Source organism: Armigeres subalbatus, chromosome 2 (genome assembly GCF_024139115.2).
Source record: "Armigeres subalbatus isolate Guangzhou_Male chromosome 2, GZ_Asu_2, whole genome shotgun sequence".
Lineage (NCBI taxonomy): Eukaryota > Metazoa > Arthropoda > Insecta > Diptera > Culicidae > Armigeres > Armigeres subalbatus.
Genome location: NC_085140.1, coordinates 84,743,317 through 84,766,510, shown reverse-complemented (window position 1 = coordinate 84,766,510; position 23,194 = coordinate 84,743,317). Strand labels below are relative to the sequence as shown.

Sequence of the window (23,194 nt, the reverse complement as noted above, 5' to 3'; positions counted from 1 at the left end):
TATGTGGCAGTGGAACGTTCGGGCATAAATCCATGTTGGTCGTCACTAATGTATGGTTAAATATTGTACGTGGATTTCCCTATTGGACCCGACCGTTCGAAATAGTCGCTCCTTGAACGGTCGTTGAAATCGCCGTTTTCACCTTCACACCCGTCTTCATAGTAAAATCTGCCAAAACTAACAAGTCTGCCACGTGGTTTTTGCTGTTTCCCTCGGATTTCTCTTTCTTTTTCCAATGTTTTGACATCTGTTTTGATAGACAAGGAGCAAAAAACAAGGTAATCTACCAAACATTTATTTAGTTTGGCAAACCTTGCAGGAAAAGGGAACGTTTAAAATAGGCAAGTGAACCGACCTTCGAATCCATTGGTCAAGTAAATCCACAATAATCTCATGTTTACAAAAGTCAAGTAAAATTTACCTAACTTTTGGTTAGTTTCTATTCAAAATTAAGTATATTTATCTTAATATTAAGTAAATTTTACTTAATTTCAAGAACAATTTTCTTAATTTTGGGTTCTCACACTAAACCCCCGATTTGAGTGAAAAGTACCTAATATTAGATACTTATTTCTAATCGTGTACCAAATAAATAGGCTAGATCAGTGGTGCTCAGGTACACGCTTGCTGCGGGCCAAAATGAAATTATGCGCCAATGCCACGGGCCGCAATGAGGTTTTTAAATTTATATAACAGCTTATTCTGAGAACTCGTTACTAGTAGATGTTCCTGAAATGTTAAGCAATGCTTTTTCTTTCAAAATGAATCAAATATACAAACAACAAAATGTAGATTTATATCACATTAAATGTATTTGAAAATCAATAGAAAGAAAAAAAAACTTGTCGCATTTCAATACAATATACATACTGCCGCTAACCGCGAGTCAAGCACATCTGTAAAAACGTGCAAATAAGAAAACCGCTTGCAAAGTTTTTGTAATTTTTATCGTCAAAAATTGTGTATAAGTAAATTTAATCAGCTCTAAACGTCACACAACAAAAATTGTTTGAATATTTAATGGATCATAGTGGCTAGAAAGTGAAAAACTCACTTGCCGTGTTGAAAATAACAATGTGACTGACTTTCGATTACTTTTCATCTCAATGTGAAAAGTAACCGCAAGTCAGTCACATTCCGTCGAGCAAAGGTCAAATTTGTAAAAAAAAATTATAATGATCTAATAACAAACATAATGAAGCATCCAATCTGAACATTTTGAAACTCTTGGATGCTTTGAAAGCCCACATCGCAGATTTTCGTGATATCGTGATGGTAGTCAGTTATAGGCATAATATAAAGTCGGTAATGTAGTATCAATGTCAATACAAGGTGTACATGCTTCAAAGCCCTGAAGTAAATCAGTTAAAATCCAACTCATTCTCTGGGTGAGGAATTAGAATGATTTCAGGGCTTGGATGAATGAAGCAATGAAGATGAGGACCGATGCTTCAGCAACAGATATACTCCCGAGGAAGGTAGCTTCATGAGAGAACAGTTTCAAAGTGCTTAGTGAAGAATGCTTCCTCGCTCCAAATGGCACTGCTGTACTAAACAGTTGGAGAGTGAAATCAAGCACCCCTTTGTGCAGAGAATATTTAACTCTCTTGCCTCACTTCTACTGAGTTGCGCATTTCTGTTGGAATGAATGTGTAAAAGAGAGGGGTACAACGCAAGCTCTCTCTTTCCCGCTAATGAGGTTTTGTATTTACACAACACTCACTCGCATATGAAACACTGCCGATGAACGAAGGAAGCATCCTCATTTCACGCTTCCCTTCTGAACGATGCCTCTTCGGCAGTACCCGGCTTGTGAAGATGCCACGTTCAAAACTCCCCTCTTTCAATGTATAAAATGAATGTTTTGTATTTGCCTCTTCCATTGTTCGTGCAGTAAGCAGCACGGCATCGAGGCAACATCAATCGGTGCACCGAAATTAAAACCTCACTGTGGGCTAAAAACGAAGCATTCGTTCGTTTTTGAACGAATTTTCCAAGCCCATTGATTTCACAATAGTAAGTTCGTTGTTTATTAAGTAAAATGGGGAGTAAACATCACCTTAAAAAATCTTTATTATCATAAACTAAAACATATTCCAAAGAACTTTTGCTACACTGACCCAACATATATGGGTCATTTTGTAACAATAATTAGTCACTCAAATTTGCATGTTGGTTAGCAATTGGATTGTGGAGTCAGTGTATATGTAACGTGCAAGTATCAACACATTATATTGGAATTTACTGATGCAACTGATATTCCTCTATGCATCAATCTTAAGTTCAACCTAACTTCCAACCACATCTTCCGCATTTTTCTTTCGAAATGATTTGTTTTTGTATTTGAGAGGTGTTCTGAGCACATGTATTGAACAAATATGATCAATTTGTATGCCATTCTACGAAGTGACTCGACTTGCGATTACTTTTCCATATGGGACAATTTGACTTGGTATTTTTTTCCACTTTTCTAGAACAAACTTCTCGCATAGAATAGCCTAACGCATAGTACATGTGAAAATAAAGTGAAATATGATAATTACTCAAAATGGCCGAAAGTTCAGATGTGCTCGACTTGCGGTTAGCGGCAGCATAGTTCACTTACAGTTTTCATGATCAAGCTTATCAAGATCAGCCTTCAGATTAGAGGTCGAAATACGCAAGGAATTGTCCAAATGTTCATCAGTTATCTTATTTCTAGCTTTTGACTTTACTTGCTTCATTGCGGAAAACAGTTGTTCACAAATGTATGTGGATCCAAGCAAAGAAGCTACGAAAAGAGCATGTTTTCGTAGCTCTGAGAAGCGCTCTTCCGGAATAAATATGGCATAGAATTTCAGAAGATCATGGCGATCAAATTTTTCTCGTAGTTCCGTATCGCACTGTAATTCAATGAGTTCCATTGGGAAATTATCTGGAGCTTGCTCGACATCAACACTGAATGGAGCAGGGAAAAGTTTTAGAATTTTATCATGAAATCTCCAAATCTCCGAGCAAAATCATTTTTCATCGTTTGGAGAGCTTCAACGTATTTTTTTTGTCGACGACACGATGCAATTTTCGAGAGTTGGGGAATGGGCAAAATTCAGAATTTCCATCTGTTTCTCCCACAACAAGATCTTGTTTTCAAACGTACTGATTTGTTTAAGCATGCTGTGCACCAATTTACCTTTACCCTGGAGATTTAAATTCAAATAGTTCAGGTGCGTTGTTATGTCAGTCAAGAAAGCCAGATCTGCCATCCACTCCGCATTATTGAAACACTTCGCTGGTTTACCTTTTCTCTCCATGAATTCGACGATTTCTTTCCGAAGACCAAATACGCGTCGTAACACCTTTCCCCTGATCAGCCTACGTATCTTAGTATAATATGATAGGTCACCATATTCTGCATCCGTGTTCACTAGAAATGTCTGAAATTCTCGATGGTTCAATGCGTGTGATCGGATGGAATTAACTATCTTGATGACATCTTTGAATCCCACGTTTTGGGCGCAGAGGTTCTCCTGGTGCACGATGTAATGGTACTGGGAGAATCTCTCCGACACTAATTTTCGGTACCTTTACGTTTTCCTATGAATAATGATTTTTTTTATTACTAAAATAAAATGCTTCCGCGGGCCGCATTTACCACCTCAACGGGCCACATGCGGCCCGCGGGCCGCTAGATGAGCACCACTGGGCTAGATGTACCAATCGTGGCTATAGCACCATTTGTTACACTTGTGCTTTATACGCCAAATGGCCAATCAAATCACCGCAAACCAAGTTCATATCGATAAAGCATACCCATATGATACGATAAAACCTTTGATTTCCCCCAAAACAAGCAAAGCATAATTGTAAAAATTGATTTTCACTAATTTTTGATGGCCTTTGTACTAGTTAACGCACTAGTGGTCCCAATTTAGCCAATGGGAAAATGGGATTTGCCAAATAAGGAACCAAAATTAAGAATAGTGCCACAACTGGTGCATGCGTTCCTATTATGGATTAATCAATTTTGAGGATTATAACAAATTTTATTGTGGTTTTAACAGCTGTTCTAAGGCGCAGGACGTAAAACATTTCGCTTGATATATAAAGTCCACTCACATGCTTTTCACATATTTAAAAAAAATAGTTGTTCTTATGTATGGCGGCACACCCACCCTAAATGAATAAAAAAAAACATGTTCATATGAGAATGAGAATTTTGCTGATTTCCCTGATTGTGTCAAGAATTCCCTGATAGTTCCAGGTTTTCTCAGGAGGTAGAATTTTTTTTCGGATGTTGGAAACTTTCTTGACACCCTAGGCATAGTGTATCCATTGTACTTGCCACACAAGATACATACTCATGCAATGGCTGGCATAGAAAAGCTTTCATTTAATAACTTAGAAAATGCTAATAGAATATTAAGTTGAAAAGCAGGTTAAACTCCAGTTGGAATGTAGATCCATTGAAGAAGAAGAAGTTATTTGAATCCATCTAAAAGTGGCTTCGAAATAAAGCTAAATAAATACTATTTAGCCCAAAAATAACGTGTAAGGTACAATATACAATAACTGGTCGATCAACTTAACTCCGGATTACGGTACTCTGTTTTATCAGGCGCAATAATTATTGAACTTTATCTTATATACAGTCATATAGTCACCAAACTCGCTAAATAAACTTCATATCAAATCAGCCACCTAATACATTCTAACCTAACATGTTCCACGACATAAATTTTTTTTCGTCTAATCGATAAACGCATTTTTATCAATTTTCTTCGTCTGTTTTATTTTCGCAGATTTCCGCCACACACCACCGGTCACTACGATTCGCGTGGGCATAACATCGCCACGCAAAACAAAAAATATCACAGCGTTCTGCCAGTCAATTCTGAATCGCGGTTTCGTCGAGACGTCCAAAGTTTGTCCTCGGTAGTTTGCTTGTAGCTGGAAATTCGTCTCGTGCTCTTCTGCCCATCGAGTGCCGGTGGGTGCATTGGGTGTTGCCTGCACTCACACGTCGTCTATGACTCACGGTGGCAGTGGAGGAGCCTCGGAAATCGCTCGCAACAAACATAGACGCAAACGGACGGACGGTGACGGCGGTTATCGACAGTGCGATGGGACGGCCCTTCAACACTTCGGCAGAGAACGGCGGGGATCAGGCGGCCGCCGCTAATATGCAACGACCAACGGCACCTCCCTTAGTGCAGATCAATGCCGAGGGAGACGATCCTAACTCTAGCGCGGACCTGTATGTGGATTTTTTGATCTTGGGAAACAAGGAAAATTACAGCGTGCGTGCCGAGAAGAAACCGGTGCTGGACTCCAACACTCAGCTGGCGCACATGATTAATGGAGCGGTTTCTTCGACCACTGTTGTCGATGGGAAGTATGTAGTGCGGGACGTGGATAAGGATAATTTCGAGATTTTTGTCAGGTGAGTTTTAGTTTTGTCGTACAATGTGATTTTTAGGACGTAAACGTGTTTGTGTAGTGTAAAGAAGCGTCTTGTGCCAGAAGAAAAAAATCTTCTCAGAATGGTGTATAACTCGCATGACTTGTTGAGTCCAGTCAAGTACGAGACACTAAAGAGGGCGTTACTATTGAGTGTTGAGGTCGAAATACGTATATGTAAAGTTATTGTACCGTTCATAGAAAAATCTACTCCTGTGCTTATTTTTAGTCGCAACGAAAAATAAGCGCCAGATAGTAGCCCAAGAAAAACATACCTCCAGAAAAAAAACCTCTTCCGATATTTTCGAAAATTTGGCCGCCACGTGGTGGATTCTGGCGATAAATGCTTCAATAGCAAGTGCTATTTGTCCTGCGGATACATTTTAAACATCTATGAGTGCCTTGGACTCTCCTTACCTTAGCGGTTAGATGCGCGGCTATAAAGCAAGACCATGCTGAGGGTGCCCGGGTTCAGTTCCCGGTCCCGGTCTAGGCAATTTTCGGTTTGAAAATTGTCGCGATCTCTCTAGGTATAAAATTATCATCGTGTTAGCCTCATGATATACGAATGCAAAAATGGTAACTTAGAAACCTCGCGGTTAATAACTGTGGCAGAACACTAAGCAGCGAGGCGGCAATGTCCCAGTGCGGGACGTAATGCCAATAAGAAGAAGAAGAAGAGTACCTTGGAAAACGATCAAAAAAGTTGTCATTTTGTTGCAAGGCACAATACATACAATCAAGTGGTGGAATTAAATAGGATAGTACTAACTCATCTTATGACAAGTGAAAACATTCCATTACAAAGCTCTAAATAATTTTATTATTCAAAAACCAGATTAATCCACCTAGCGGTGACGATGCCTTTCTCGATTCAATCGTTTGGTTTTCCTTTAGTGTGATAAACATAAACAAATAATTGCTTACATTACGGCTCTTGCAAACGCTGTATAGCGAATCAATCAACCAAGCTTATGTAGTTCAACACACCATTTTCTTCATAACTTTTGAACGCAATGACGCAATTAAGATCGTGATTATATTCAATAGTGATCAAATAGGGTTTGTCCCCCGTCGATTGCAACTTGTTGCGAGAAAATCGGTTAAGAATTACTATATGAAAAAGTGGCTTTTTTTTTTTTGGTGTTTTTCGGTTTTCGTGTGCGCACACACAGACACATACATACATACATACGGACTGACAGACATTTTTTCAGTTCGACGAGCCGATTCGATTGGTAAACATCATGAGTCTCCGAGACTTCTATAAAAAGTTCGATTTTGGAATGCTGTTGTACGAGAAAGGCAAAAAGATATCATCTTGATTATCTTCTTCTGCTTAACCGGCTTAAAACTCTTCAGAAGCGACACTCGCGACGTAACCGTAGCCTTTTCGTGGTACTTCTTCAGTTTCTTCCACACTTCGACCGCCGATTTGGCGTCTTTCACTAACGGCAACTGATTATCTTCGACGTTAAGAATAATCATAGCCCTAGCCTTCTGATCTTCTTTCGACCATGCTGCAGTCACTGGCTCCGGTTTCTTCTCGTTAACCGTATGCCGCAAGTCGACACCGATCAGAAGCATTTCTATTTTAATCTTCCACGTTTGGTAATTCTTATTACCCAAACGCGCAATCGTACTTACTTATTTCTATTCCGATCGTTTTTCTGGCGCAACCTGTACTCAATCGAACGCGCACACACAGTCACTTCGATCACCACTGCTACAATTACGTCCCGTAGCCTGACTCGCGGCACAAAATGGCAGTTTCAATACGGCCAACACGCTTTGGCTTCTGAACTCGTACCGACACAACTGGATAACAGCCTAACCAGCCCTACTAAATGTCAACCAAACGAGGTGCTGTTTTCACTTGCTTCCAAACGATTTTTGCTGCATTTACCACCCCTACAGTCACAGTCTAACGAGTGGAACAAAATTTGTTCAACAAATTTGCTCCCGCCGAACGACAAGCACAAAGGGTAGCGTCCGCTGGCAAACTTTCACACTATTTTTAGCGAAATCTACCGTTTTCTCCACTATCGCTAGGCCAATAACCTGTGGGAAGTTATCACTGAGACTTCCCACGGTACACAGCGGAACCGACACAACTCCCGACGGGGTATTTCGGACGCGTAAGTGGACGGAAAAACAAGCGATTCGCTCTCCGCGGTGGTCGTTTATTTACTTCTATTTACATTCAACATACAATAGACAACAACATATTCACAGGGCTGGTAAGGGATTATAAACATCGTACACATAACATTAGACTTGTCCAACATTCAACATAGTTGACACCAAAAGCGACTGAAAAGCTCACAAAGAAGTTAATCGGAGGTCCTTCGTGTCTGCCTGAGAGTTTCATGATCGGGCGCGTCGAGGACGATACGCCATTTGGACATCCGGAGGTTCCGAAAAAGGAGAAGAAGAGTAAATCAGTACGTGAGACTACAAAGGTAGTAGAGTCGGAGGGGCATGAAGAATCGGAGGAAGAAGAGTCGTCTGAAGAAGACAGTATCTGCGAGGAAGAAACTTCAGTAGCAGAAGAGAGTTCGGAGAGTTCTGAACGCGTGCAGGAGCGAAAGAAGGTCAGCGAACTAGAAGTCAAGAGCCAATGAGGGCTCAGCTATCCGCTCGCAAGTTCCTATCAAGGAACTTGCCAACATTTTCTGGGAAAGTAGAGGAATGGCCGATGTTCGTCAGTAGCTACGAGACGTCGACGAAGGCGTGCGGGTTTTTGATCGTGGAAAATTTGGCACGGCTACATGAGTGCCTAAAAGGAGAGGCGCTGGAAGCGGTCAGGAGTAGGTTACTGCTACCGAAATCGGTCCCGAAGATCATGGAGACACTGCGCATGTTGTACGGCAGGCCAGAGAGACTTCTCAACATGCTGTTGTCGAAAGTTCGCAGCGCAGCCCCACCGAAGGCGGATCGGTTGGCAAGTTTCATAAGCTTCCGAATAGTAGTTCAACAGCTTGCCGATCACTTGGAAGCTGCCGGCTTAACTACGCACTTGGTCAATTCAATGCTCATCCAAGAGCTGATTGCAGACGTTCCACAAACGACTCCGCAGATTCTGATCGGATTGAAAGACATCCACCTGTACCTCCGATCGAGTGAGTCGAGAATAGGACGGCCGGAAGAGCCAATAGCAGTTAGGTCTAAGCTGGGATGGACCGTCTACGGGCCGACCGGCGCGAATACTACGGATAGTGGAATCGTCGGCCATCATACTTGTAGCACGGTGAATAATCAGGAGCTGCACATACTAAAAGAATCGGGCATTTACGTGGCCTTGCTTCCCAGGTCGGAAGAAAATAGAAGAGCAAAAGAAACGCAGAAGAAGGCAACGAAATGGATAAAGCGACTGATTGGTCTGGATAATCGCTCCCGAAAAAATCCCGTACTATACGACGAGTTGCGCACCGTGATTTCCGAATACCTAGCGAAGGGGCGCGAATCCACGCTGTTCGAGCTATTATTGTTCGATTGCAGCAAGGTAAGGTACGTGCCGCAGAACAGAAAAGCAGAAGTGAGAGGAGTGCCGCGGAACTCCAAGTTGCTGAAGGTACGAGATATGCCTTGCCGGTGCAATTTTCAAGAGCGAGATATCGGATTCGGGGCGGACATAGGCGGATATGGGGTCATTCAAAAATGATGTCACAGATTTTATGAGGAATATAAAAAGCGTGAAAGAGGGGGGGGGGTCTTGAAATCTCAAAAAGTAGTAGACGTCATATTTGAATAATCGCCCCTATATACCATGAGCTACGGGTCAGAGATGAAGATGAGAAAGCGGAGATTTTTGCTCTGGAATGATCCATCAGCAAAACTTGAGGTTGCAGATACGATCGACGAAGTGGTGATGTGGACGAAGGAGGCGAGATATGTCGATTCCAAGGGCAGTTTCGAGTTGTGCAACTGGGTCTCCAATCCCGAAAAGCAGATCGACGGGGGACAAAAGAAAAATGAGTGCATTAGCATCGGTGGAGCTAAAACGCCTGGTGGCATGGTGGCAGCGATCGTGTGGAGTCCGGTATTTGACGAAGTTTCATCTTCGACCAAGCTATTCCAGTGCAGTGGATCCGGAGTATCAAGAAGCGTTTCATATGGGCCAACTAGAAGACTGCGTTATCGTGGATTATCTGCGGTCACCGGTTCGTAGCTCTACTCTCTACAAAGGATGCGAGGAAAAATTAGAGGATTACAGAGCCTACCTGAATTTCGATACGCCTAGTAATCCGCACATGGGCGGATCTGGAAACGGCTGGTATGCTCAGTTAATACGGCGTTGACGGTTTTTCACGATCTGTAGTCTATTACCCAAGCCTTGGCCCAAATTTTGAAACGGGCGTGTAGAATGTGTGAGTATGACGAGAGCAAGAGAGTAGGAAAGTAAATAAACATAACAAGTTGAAAAAAAACAGCTAGGTAGAAGTGGATTAAAAGTTTATAGACCAATGCAAACTCTAACTTAACCTCACTTATTTTGACAGTTCACAGAGCTTGTTTACAAGGCGTTAGAAGAAAAATTGAAATTCATATTTCTAGTTTAAAATTGCTGTGATCCGAATATTTCAATGATATTCTTTGCATTCAGCATGAAATCAATCGCAACGGACATCTACATGCGAATAAAATGACGAAACAATATTATCAGAAGCTTCGCCGGAGAATAAGACTTGGTGAAAAAGCTCTGTGAACTGTCAACCAACGTCATCATGCACTGGTCAGTTGCAGCAGAAAAGTTTATTATAAAAATTGAATTCGTAGACTATTGAAAGTGAGGGAGTACTGCGAATAGTGAATTCTGAGATCCGTAAAAGGTGATAAATGTGCTTTACTATATTGTATTATTGCTAACAATGTTTGTAGGAGGATTAAACGAAATAAGCCGTCGGTAAATCAACCTTTAGAAAAAGGAAAGTACGGGAATAAACTATAAATGTAAGTAGTTAGTAATAGAAATTACTGAAAAAGAAGCGAATAATGTAACACATATTTTAATAAACGTTTATTTTGTGAATTTGGGGGCAGCAGGGACTATGTCCAAGGGCTTGATGATCCCTCCCCAGGCCATCTGCGAGTTGTGGCGCCTGCCTAGGGTGTGGTGGGGTTTGACAGTAAGGTCTGTTAAACCTCTATATGGTAGGTAGGAAGGGAGGAAATGTATAGACCGGTCATCGGACCGGATAGTCTGAATACCGTATCAAACGACAACGACCAACGATGCATAAACTTCGCAGCCTCCCGCGGATTGGTAGTTCGAAGCACTTTCTTCCCCCGCAAAAATATGCACAAGGCCACATGGAAATCACCTAATCAAGTAACGGAAAATCAAATCGACCACGTTCTAATCGACGGTAAATTCTTCTCCGACATCACGAACGTACGCACTTACCGCAGTGCGAATATTGAATCCGACCACTACCTCGTTGCAGTATGTCTGCGCTCAAAACTCTCGACGGTGATCAACACGCGTCGGAGTCGTCCGCCGCGGCTAAACATTGGGCGGCTACAAGACAGTAGACTAGCCCAAGACTACGCGCAGCAGCTGGAAGTGGCACTCCCAACGGAAGAGCAGCTAGGCGCAGCATCTCTTGAAGATGGCTGGAGAGATATTCGATCCGCCATTGGTAGCACCGCAACCGCTGCACTAGGCACGGTGGCTCCGGATCAGAGAAACGACTGGTATGACGGCAAATGTGAGCAGTTAGTTGAGGAGAAGAATGCAGCATGGGCGAGATTGCTGCAACACCGCACGAGGGCGAACGAGGCACGATACAAACGGGCGCGGAACAGACAAAACTCGATTTTCCGGAGGAAAAAGCGCCAGCAGGAAGATCGAGACCGTGAAGAGACGGAGGAACTGTACCGCGCTAATAACGCACGAAAGTTCTATGAGAAGTTGAACCGTTCACGTAAGGTCCGCGTGTCACAGCCCGATATGTGTAGGGACATAAACGGGAACCTTCTTACAAACGAGCGTGAGATGATCCAAAGGTGGCGGCAGCACTACGAAGAGCACCTGAATGGCGATATGGCAGACAACGGTGGCGGTATGGTAATGAACCTAGGAGCACGCGCGCAGGACATGCGACTTCCGGCTTCGAATCTCCAGGAAATCCAGGAGGAGATCGGCCGGCTGAAAAACAACAAAGCCCCTGGAGTTGGCCAACTACCAGGAGAGCTGTTTAATCACGGTGGTGAGGCACTGGCTAGAGCGCTGCACTGGGTGATTTCCAAGGTTTGGGAGGATGAGGTTCTGCCGCAGGAGTGGATGGAAGGTGTCGTGTGTCCCATCTAAAAAAAAGGGCGATAAGCTGGATTGTAGCAACTACCGCGCAATCACATTGCTGAACGCCGCCTACAAGGTACTCTCCCAAATTTTATGCCGCCGACTAACACCAATTGCAAGAGAGTTCGTGGGGCAGTACCAGGCGGGATTTCCGGATAAACTGATACGGTTGATCAAGGCGACGATGGATCGGGTGATGTGCGTAGTTCGAGTTTCAGGGGCATTCTCGAGTCCTTTCAAAACGCGTAGAGGGTTACGGCAAGATTGACACGAGTGGTACGATTTTTACGAAGTCCGTCCAGTTATTTGGTTTCGCCGACGACATTGATATCATGGCACGTAACTTTGAGAGGCTGGAGCAAGCATACTTCAGACTGGAAAGCGAAGCTAAACGGATTGGAGTAGTCATCAACACGTCGAAGACGAAGTACATGATAAGAAGAGGCTCAAGAGAGGTCAATGTATTCGTGTACTTGGGCTCACTGGTGACCGCCGATAACGATACCAGCAGAGAAATTCGGAGGCGCATAGTGGCTGGAAATCGCACGTACTTTGGACTCCACAAGACGCTCCGATCGCACACTGGGGCAGCCCTGGTTCAAACATGGAATAAACCTATCAGTCATTATAATGATGAAATTTACCATAGGTATCTTCAGCGAAGTTTCAGTATACATCAATGCCGACATTTTGGTCAACATTCATCATTTTTAGCGATAATCGCATAAAAGTCCCAAACGTCAAATTGGGCAAACAGCGTTTTTAAAGTGTGATTTCTTCAGAGAAGTTGCTTATCACTTAATTTGGATGAACCTTGCTAAATATTTCAAATTTCCAGAGCCTACTGTAACGATTTATTTGGTTATTTTGAAAAGAAAGACCAAAAAATAAAATTTGATCATTAATTGTACTTTTTCAACACTTTCACTATTGGATATTATTCAAAATCATAGATATTGGTAAAATACACGATTCGTGGCGTTGATCCAGTTAAAAAATGATTTTTGGCCATTAATCGTGGAAAAAAGGCTAATTTATGGTATTTAACACATATGCCGATTATGCGATGGGGCAGAGACGGGCAGCTGTTTTAATCGGCAATGGACAGAAAAATTCATGCCCTCTCAAATAAACATTTTCCCAAAGACATGATATTCGATGATTTTTTTCAAAATTAATTTTACTGAATGCCAGTACTGATGCTATAAAAAATACCTCCTAATGATTTTCGATTAGTTAGGAGGGTAGGTTAGGTTGTTCAATTACAACATGATACAATGAATTAATAAGAACTTATGAGAACTATAAGAACTAATTAATAATTATAAGAACTAATGAAATACTGTTATTTCCCCTTTGGGAGATATTATTTTATTTGAAAATATTTGTATACACCCAGAAGAAAATGGATAAAGATTAGATTTGTGAATATTGTATGGATTACTTTTTGTTCATGAGCTTTTTATATTAAACAATAACAGTATTTTCATATTCACTTTTAGCAAATAATGTGATATTTGCAAAAGTGTCCTATGTATCTGCTTATATTTTATAAAGAAGTGTAACAGTAAAATATGAAAAATACAAACAAAAAGAAAAACGCAGATATATTACACTTTTTGCAAATATCACAATGCATAGTAAAAATAGTACATATGTACTGGTATTCAATTGTTTAGTATATAAAAACTAAATAAAATGTCCATATCATTTCTTTTTTGCCGATTAAAACAGCTGCCCGTCTCTGCCCCATCGCATAATCGGCATATGTGAAAAATACCATAAATTAGCCTTTTTTCCACGATTAATCGCCAAAAATCATTTTTTCTAACTGGATAACCGCCACGAATCATGTATTTTACCAATATCTATTATTTTGAATAATATCCAGTAGTAAAAGTGTCGGAAAAGTACAATTACCGAACAAATTTCATTTTTTGGTCTTTCTTTTCAAAATAACCAAATAAATCATCACAGTAGGCTCTGGAAATTTGATATTTTTACCAAGGTTCATCAAAATTAAGCGACAAACAACCTCTCTGAAGAAAGCACACTTTTAAAACGCTGGCCGATTTGGCGTATGGAACTTTTATGCGAACATCGCAAAAAATGGTGAATATTGTCCAAAATGTCGGCATTGATGTATATTAAAACTTCGCTAAAGACACCTAAGGTCAGTTTGATCATTCCAATGACTGAGAGGTTTATTCCATGTTTGAACCAGGGCTGCCCCAGTGTGCTCCGCAAGACGCTCCGATCGAATAGAGTTCGTCGCCGTACCAAACTGACTATCTACAAAACGCTTATAAGACCGGTAGTTCTCTACGGACACGAGACCTGGACGATGCTCGTGAAGGATCAACGCGCACTGGGAGTTTTTGAAAGGAAAGTGTTGCGTACCATCTATGGTGGAGTGCAGATGGCGGACGGTACGTGGAGGAGGCGAATGAACCAGTCGTCGATGAGTCGTTGCTACGCTTAAAACTAGCTAGATAGGTTGATTAAAATGTGTTTATCGACATTTGTCGGGAATGGACTGTTGGATTCACTGAGTAGGAGTTTTATCAAACCTAGGAACGTAGCGCCAATCGTATTTTATTATATTCCCTCCGATTCAATTGCAACAGTAGTGTCTTCTTAAATGACATTCCGTGTACGGCTGACAAACTTCTTCGAAAGGAATTATGCAACGGTATCTAAAAACAGGTTCTACCAGAGACGTGAAGATCGACGATAAGTCTTCCCAAGTCCATCATCAAATTGAAGCTCATGTAATATTTGGAAACTTATTACCTTATTATTATGGAGGCGATTTCAATGCTGTTAAGAGCACCATAAAGGTAGTAAAAAAAAAGGTAGTATTTGGTTAAGTATCTTTTATTAGTGGGTAAAACTGTAACTTGAAAATGTTTGATAATTGCTTGGTGAATGGTTCGGCTCGCTTTGGCCTTTTGATTCAGTTTCAGAAGCTTTCACTAAATAATCTAGGCGTTTAATATTCATCAAAATCTAATTATAATCTAATAATTTGATGACAATATCAAAGACGGCCGATATTATCGATATTAATATCGATTGCGACCATGTGAATAAAAAAAAGTTTCGTTGTACTACGCCAGCATGCTACGAAGATGTTTTCTATTTTGGGAAGCAAGTATCGGCCCTCCTTAGCCGTGCGGTAAGACGCGCGGCTACAAAGCAAGACCATGCTGAGGGTGGCTGGGTTCGAACCCCGGTGCCGGTCTAGACAATTTTCGGATTGGAAATTGCCTCGACTTTCCTGGGCATAAAAGTATCATCGTGTTAGCCTCATGATATACGAATGCAAAAATGGTAACTTGGCTTAGAAACCTCGCAGTTGATAACTGTGGAAGTGCTTAATGAACACTAAGCTGCGAGGCGGCTCTGCCCAGTGTGGGGAGGTAATGCCAATAAGAAGAAGAAGAAGAAGTATCTTTTTGCCATTCTCGTACAACTAAGTTGTACCGAAAGGCTATCATTTCACTCCGAAAACGAACTTTTTATAGAAGTCTGTGAGACCCATAGTATTATATACCAAACGACTCAGCTCGACGAGCTTAGCACATGTCTGTCTGTCCGTGTGTATGTATGTGTGTGCACAAAATCTATAAAAAACATTAGACAACTTTTCGTATAGAAATCCTTAACCGATTTTCTCGCAACAAGTTTCATTCGACAGGGGACAAAGCCTTGTTGATCACTATTGAATTTTATAACGATAGGTCATTTCGTTTAAAAGTTATAAAGAAAATGGTACATCGGACCATATAAACCCCATATAAGGTTGGTGTCTTTACTAAATGCGAGAAAGGCACCACCAACGCTAGGTGGATTAATCTGGGTTTTTTGTTTTGAATTTCCACAACTTTTTTCTTGTCATAAGACTACTATCCCATTTAATTCCACCACTTTATTGTACCTTTGACAGATACATATTCCGACCTCAACAGTAAGGCCGTCTTCAGTATCTCGTACTTAACGTACATAACTCATTCGAAACTGCTCGAGAAGTTCTTCCGAATTGGGAAAACGTAACAAATTTCTAAATTTTTGTACAACATTAGATTCATTTCAAATTATAATTTTTTGTTTTAATTTCTATTTCAGATATCTTGAAACCAAATTCATCAAATTCTACTCCGCCACTCACATGTTACAAATGCTGGAACTGGCATCTCGGTTCCAGTGTCGCCAACTAGAGATTCACTGCGTAAAGGAACTGGATCTCAATCTGAAGATCGATCACGTGCTGGAAGTGTTTCGTGCCCTATGGTATTATAACTCAATTACCCCGGTGAAGTCTCTCGAGGCCGTCCAACAAAAGAATAAGAAACGACGCCCGAGGAAGAATGAGAAACCGGAAGGTCCCGTCACACCGGAGGAATACTTTGCTGCACTGCTGAAAAACTGCCTCCAGCTGATTGACATGCACGCAGAAGATGTTTTCGCACAAGAAGCTATGCTCGCGTTGAGGTTCAAAGAGCTGGAGATGATCGCAACGCGTGACAGTCTGCAAATGTCTTCCGAAATGGTCCTGCTGGATTTGCTCGCCAACTGGAGTCGTGAGGAGTGCATGCGCAAGAATCTCGAGCTGTCGGACGAAAACCGACGTCGCGTGCTGGGGGCGTTATGCTACGCCCCCCACTATCTCACCATGGCCCGGAAAGAATTCGAAAGCGTTAAAGACCGCATTGAGCTGCTGGACTCAGTGGAATCCAGACTGGTTGGCGAGGTACTGAACGGGCGCAAAGTGACGAGCCTCACACCGGAGCAGCAAACAATGGTGGCTAACTTCAAAAGGCCACGGCCACTATTTGCCCCGATGCCGATTCAACTGAGCAGCAGGAGTAATCCGAAGAACTACCCGAAAAAGATGCGCAAAGCGGCCGAAGATCCGGAAGGCGAGAAGCGTAACTGCTGCGAAAGACTTGTACTGAACTGCATATGGGTGTTTTCGTGTATCTTCGACTAGCGAGTGCTTGTCTAGAGGGGGAACGGGTGGGGTCGGGAGCAATCTCATCGTATTGGGCTAAGCTAGCGAGTAAGACGCATTTTTGTACGAATTCACGTCGCGACGGTAGGACTGTTACAGTGATGGAGATCGTGGATGATTTTAAAGTGTTCAAAGAGGAAAATTTCGGTTCAAAGTTCAGCTTTCCTTACCTCATGCAAAACTTTTGAATTGCAAATGATGTGTTCGCTGGACACGCTTGTATCTATCAGTATCGCAATGTTTTTACTTTAGATGAATCTAAATGACCAATAGATCCAGGAGCGAAGGTTTTTACTAACATGTTATTGAGATTTTATAGAAAGAGTGATGTTTGTTAATTATTGTTAATAGTAAATTTTAGTACCCATTCTGTATCAAATACAGTTTATTTTTTGGTTGTTTTGTTAAAAATATAAAAAAGTTTTTTTTTAACTATTTAGTTGAAAATATCTGATAGTTTAAGCTTTGTTTGTCGTCGAAACTATTTAAAACTTCTTTGTGACACCTTTTGTTGAAAGCCGTACTATGTTTTCAGATGACTTCGAACTAGGAATGTTGAAACTGTTTCTAAGCTGATCTGCAATCAAAAACATCGAATATACCATGTCATGAAAAGATGTTACAATGTTATCAGATGGAACAGGTCAGATAAGTGACAGAAACTATATTTCAAATAATTATTATTTTTTATTCAACAGTTTGGTTGGTACATTTTGAAAGGAATATAGAGAATTGAAAAAGTATTAGTCAAAATTACGTATTATAGCAGAACAGGTTGGATGGTCGAATGCTAGGAAAGATTTTACCACAGAGTTTAAATAATTGATATGGCTTAGCTTTCCCTCAATTGTTCGAAATCACAATATACGAGCGCAACATTGTTTGAAAAAATAGTTGAAATTCTATCAAAAGAGTTTTAATATCGTAGATAAATCCATATACAGGTTTTACAAATTCTATAATATGGCTAGCTCAAATTCCCCACAGCATACATGATAGCAACACACAGCGAAGCAAAACTCCACGTTAAGTTTGCTTTTTGAAAGCATTACACTCACATTTTGCAGCATAGCTAAAGAAAGGCAGATTATTTAAAATAAAAGTGATACAGAAGAATTCTGGTTAAAGAGAAACATAATTAAATAACGAGTTAATGCTCGAATCATTCACGATGCCATATAATGTATGTTTTAGCTATGTGCTTTGTTGCTGAGGAAAACAGACCAGATTTAAAAGATTTAAGGAGTGAACCTATATACAAACCACATCATAATCATACATAATTCTCGTTGCCATATTATCCACTTTTAATGTGCTCCAGTGTAGACTAATGATCGTTTTTTATGTTCAGTTTAAGTTATATCTGATTAAGTAATTGTTTGTGCTAACAAGATGCATGTAATGTGATTTCAATATTTAGTTCCAAACGGAAAAAAACCGACTGATGTCGTTCTTTGGTATTGTATAAGTATTAGTAATGGAAACGAATATTGCAAATACAAAATTTATCCAGTGCCATAGAACCAGTAGGAAAACGACTCAGCGTTAGTACGCCATTGTTTGGCGATATCGGTGGAATAGTTGATTAAATGTGTGAACAAACCTACAACTTTTGAATTTTATTCAAACTATTCCGAACACAGTCTCCAGATTTATTATTTTTACTAGCTGTACACCCAATATTTATTTTACATGGTTGGTATTTTTCAATTTCCCGGTTAACCTGTGTTGGCGCAATAATCAATCGGCCGTAGCGCTGTTACGTTATTATGGGTGCTATATGAGAGTGATTCAAATTTTGACTTTTTTGCCCCCCGATGCTTAAGCGATTGGATTTGTCTTTTTATTAACCCACCTAAATTTTTAGCTAATTTGGATGTAAATTGAATGAGCACGCGCGGTTTGAATTTTGTATGAAAATTGCTATGAAAACAGTAACTTTCATGGAAAACCGTTCCCGAACGCTTCCCTTTAAGCTCTAACAACATATGAGTACATCGGCAACATAAGAAATTTTACAAGGAAACAGGTCGTCTTTGTTGCGAAACGACTTGATGCTCACGCGAAAAGTTATTAGGAAAATACTGAATCGTGGAAAATTCAATTTAACACGTAAAAGAATAACATCAATATCAATAATGAGCATTTTTATTCTCTTCATAACTTTGCTTCCAAACGAGAAATCGCTTCGCAACAACAACTGCCTTTCAGCTTGAGAAGTATTCTGTGTAAGCAATTTGTTGATTTTATTTAAATAGTTCATGGGCCACCTCACAGAATGGTCTTCCATATAAGGTCAGTTTTCACAGTAATTTCCATACAAACTTCAAATGACGTGTGCACAGTCAAATTACATGCAAAATTGCTAAAAATTTAGGAGGATTATTAAAATGGCAAATGCAATCGTTTAAGCATCGGGGGGCGAAAAAGTCAAAATTTGAATCACTCTAGTGCTATATAGCAATACAAGAAGCTTGTTAAGAAAAAAAAAAAAATTTCCACGCTCATTCCTACCTTGAACACCCCGTACTGTTAACCCTTTCCTTCCCATGGTAGCTGTAGAGCTCCATAAAATTTTGCACCTTCCAACATACATCGAATTATTTCCCCAAGAAACAATTCAGAGCCATAAATCAACAAGCTTGTTGAACAATTGTTGTATAGAAGCGATGGTAGTTGAACAATAAAGCATGTTTAAGAAGTTGTTTAATAAATGTTATACTGATTGAAATCACTGCATCAGTTCCCTGTTTTGTTGTTATTTGAATAAAGCATCGAATAAAAGTTTAACAAATGTTGCCCTAAAATTTCCCTGGCAGGGTGAAGTCCAGTTGTATTATTCACTGTAAATATTCTTTATTCCACCAAAATAAATCCTATTTTGTGTAATCAAGTTGATATTGAATAACATGTTCATGTGATGCTTAATAACATTTGTTAGAATTTGTTATTCAACAGCGCTGCCGAAGTTGTACAATTCAATGAAGTAATGTGTCTTATATTAGATTGTAAGCCTTTGAACCAAACATGTTGATTAATTGTGAAATAAGTTTGCTAGATGATAACTGTTAAAATAACTTACTTATTCATTTATAGTGATGTTCTTTCAAATGTTGTTCAACACAACATAATTGCTGTTGATTCATTATTATTGACAAAATCAATTATGTCGTATCTGGCTGTGCGGATGTCACTGTGCATTGAATTTTTGAAAAATCGGACAAATCTTTCAAAAAGTTTAAAAAGAATGGTACATATCACCGAAAATTAAAGCAAGTTGTTGTGTAGGACGCTACAAATACAACACAAAACAGTGGAAAATGCAGCGACATTGGCAAAACTCAAAGCTGTACCAGATCCTTGTACCAGATCCAGCTTGTTTTTGCTTAATACTATAAAATTATACTAAAAAGCATAATTTCAGACCGAATAACGCGAGACAATACATCGATACCTTATCAATATAAAAAACCAAATTGTAAACCTTCTCGAAATTCAATCGTGGGGGCCCTTTGCAATGATGGGTCTCCAGTAGCTTTGCGAGAAAAGGCGTAGAATTGTCAATCCGGAGATCGCGAGTTCGATTCTCGGTCCGGTCTTGGATGTTTTCGGAAACATTCTCGACTCCCTGGGCACAGTGCATCCATTGTACTTGCAACGCAATATACATACTCATGCAATGGCGGGCATAGAAAAGCTTTTAAGTAATAACTGAGGAAATGGTAATAGAATACACCCGATTCTGTTCTTACACGGATTTGTTTTATACGGCAGTCTAAACAAATCCCATCCAAAATTATTGCAAAGTTGCTCCTTTTTGCATGATTCGTCGAGAAATCATAAAACATTTTTAACACGGATTTTCAAATTTTGAACTGAAAACTATTTTTACACGGAACGCATCCCCCGTGTAAAAAAAGAATCGGGTGTAGTTGAAAAGCAGGCTAAGTTCCAGTTGGAATGTAGAGCCATTGAAGAAGAAGAAGAAGTAGAAGGACCTGTGCAATTAAATTTTGCAATTACCTAAAAAAGACTGCCGGCCTCGATTGTCTCCACAAGAATGCGGTGTTGAACTTAAATCTGTAGTTTAAAAAAAAACACCTGAATAAAGAATAAAAAAACACAACAAGAATGAAATCTACAATAAATTAACTTATGATACTTCTCCTCATTTTTTTATTACTGCACCGCACTGTTTGTTGTTGATGTTTAGACAGTGATGGGCAACAGATGCGCGCACGGATTAACTATTGGAAGCAGGTTGTTTCAGAATTCATTATTCAACGATTCTTAAACTGCAATCGGGGCAACTACATTCGATGCTTATCTGAATTTGTATAAACGTTGCTGTGCAAACGTTTTCAACAATATTGTTGCCATGCACATTCTATTTAATAAACATGTTCAAATGTTGTTTATTCAATGTTTGTGCAATAAATTGTTCAATTTGGTATTAAATAATTTATAACTACATTATGGGGCCCTCCTTAGCCGTGCGGTAAGACGCGCGGCTACAAAGCAAGACCATGCTGAGGGTGGCTGGGTTCGATTCCCGGTGCCGGTCTAGACAATTTTCGGATAGGAAATTGTCTCGACTTCCCTGGGCATAAAAGTATCATCGTGTTGGCCTCATGATATACGAATGCAAAAATGGTAACTTGGCTTAGAAACCTCGCAGTTAATAACTGTGGAAGTGCTCAATGAACACTAAGCTGCGAGGCGGCTCTGTCCCAGTGTGGGGATGTAATGCCAGGAAGAAGAAGAAGATAACTACATTTAACATGGTCGATTTATATGACCTTGCATGGAGCAGCGGAAGAGCAGGCGGATGTCAATCGAAGGGTCCTGGGTTCGAGCCTCACATCGTTCGAGATTGTGAAAGCTGTAACAGTTCTAGTCGTCACAGTTCTATAAACTAATTAGTTGAAAAATCGATAGTTCATGAAAGCCATAAAATAATATCAAGATAAAAATTATCCGTAAGAATTAGTCCTCTTTTAACATTTTTATAAAAAAAATGCTTGTTGTGGAAACTTGTAATAAGCTTTATTTGAGATATTCCTTACAACAATTGAGATGTATTATAGCCACCAAAACCAACCTTATTTCTCAAACTAATGTTGAATAATAGTTTCCTCCAATCTTCTATATTACACAATCAACAGTATATCAAACAGCCTTATTTGTGAAACATTGAACAAACGCTTTATTAGTTCGGGTAATACGCTTTGTAGTAACAAGCGTTGAATTAATGTTGTTGTAGCTCTTTTATTGTTTTTGCAGTTGAACAATCGAGGCAAAGTGATAGCTTAAACATTTATTTCAACATGCTTATAGAACTACTGTTGTTGAATAGATTCTCCATTTTTGGGCGAACAAGGTTGGTATAGTAGTATCAAATGCAATAAATCAATCTTAATTAAACATACAGCTGAATAGCGTAGCTGTAAGAGACATTTCTTCAAACAACAATTGTTTCTTGGGTCAACAACAAAAAGCAGTATTTGGCACAACTTTATGGTTTCATTAGACTGCAAATATAATCAATTTCGAGTAAAAATAGTTAAACTATTGAAAACAATCAAGTAACTAATGATTTATAATCAAAAACTTTTTTTTTCGTTTTTCACTAATTTTGGCTATGCCAAATAACTTTTGTTCTAGCATTTTTTCCATAGATGATTCCTTCCTATTTTTTTTTTTTTTTTTTTTTTGACGAAGGTAATGGAAATCTGCAACCAGACACCTGGGGAGGCGAACCCAGGTAGTGTGGGGATGGGATCACCACTCCCGACCCACTAAAACCAACTCCTTCCTCTCCAGTCATTCCCCCGGCCCGCAATTAAGCAATACTTCGGGGGATGACTATTGGGCATTGCGCCCCCTCCATGACGTACACAAGTGCACGTATGCGCCTCAACTCTTCGACACTCCCCATGCAACACATTTGCACAAGACATACTGGCACCACATGTGCCCTAACACCCACCTGCCTATGCCGCTTGAATGACTGCAAGGGAAGACCAGGTACCCTGCAGGGGGTACCCCAATGCCGCCATCTCACAGCATAGACAGTCCTCATTCAGTATGGTGCTCACCCCGTCCTGCAACAGAATGGCACCACTTGTCTACCAAGCCGGAGGCGACCCTAGGTTGGTGGCTCCTATGCCGCTCCTACCTCAGCTACGAGGCAGACCCTTTCATGTCTCCTATTTCTGAGGTGCCTTAGAGGCATCAACCCCTCGACACTCCTGCCAGTCATAGCGAGACTTTCGTGTCCCCTACTTCTGAGGTGCCGCAGAGGTATCTGCCCCCCGACACTCCTGCCAGGCCTAGCGAGACTTCACTCATTCCGTCACTGACAGCCGGATCATACTACTGCCTAAGCAGCCACACTGACCATACGTACCATGCGAGTCTGACTTGTGTGCCCGCTCATA

The 23,194-nt window shown here is 40.4% G+C and overlaps 1 protein-coding gene across 4 annotated transcripts in view; it reads left to right on the top strand.

Annotated features, from left to right (window-relative positions):
• LOC134209659 (uncharacterized) overlaps positions 1 to 18,363 on the top strand; it is a 90,330-nt gene extending 71,967 nt beyond the window's left edge. For all 4 annotated transcript variants that reach the window (XM_062685663.1, XM_062685664.1, XM_062685665.1 and 1 more), the window contains exons 2-3: positions 4,779 to 5,419; positions 15,869 to 18,363. In XM_062685663.1, coding sequence (XP_062541647.1) covers positions 5,100 to 5,419; positions 15,869 to 16,733 — 1,185 coding nt within the window. In that variant the 5' untranslated portion in view covers positions 4,779 to 5,099 and the 3' untranslated portion in view covers positions 16,734 to 18,363. The remainder of the gene's footprint in view (positions 1 to 4,778; positions 5,420 to 15,868) is intronic.
• Positions 18,364 to 23,194: the final 4,831 nt, after the last annotated feature.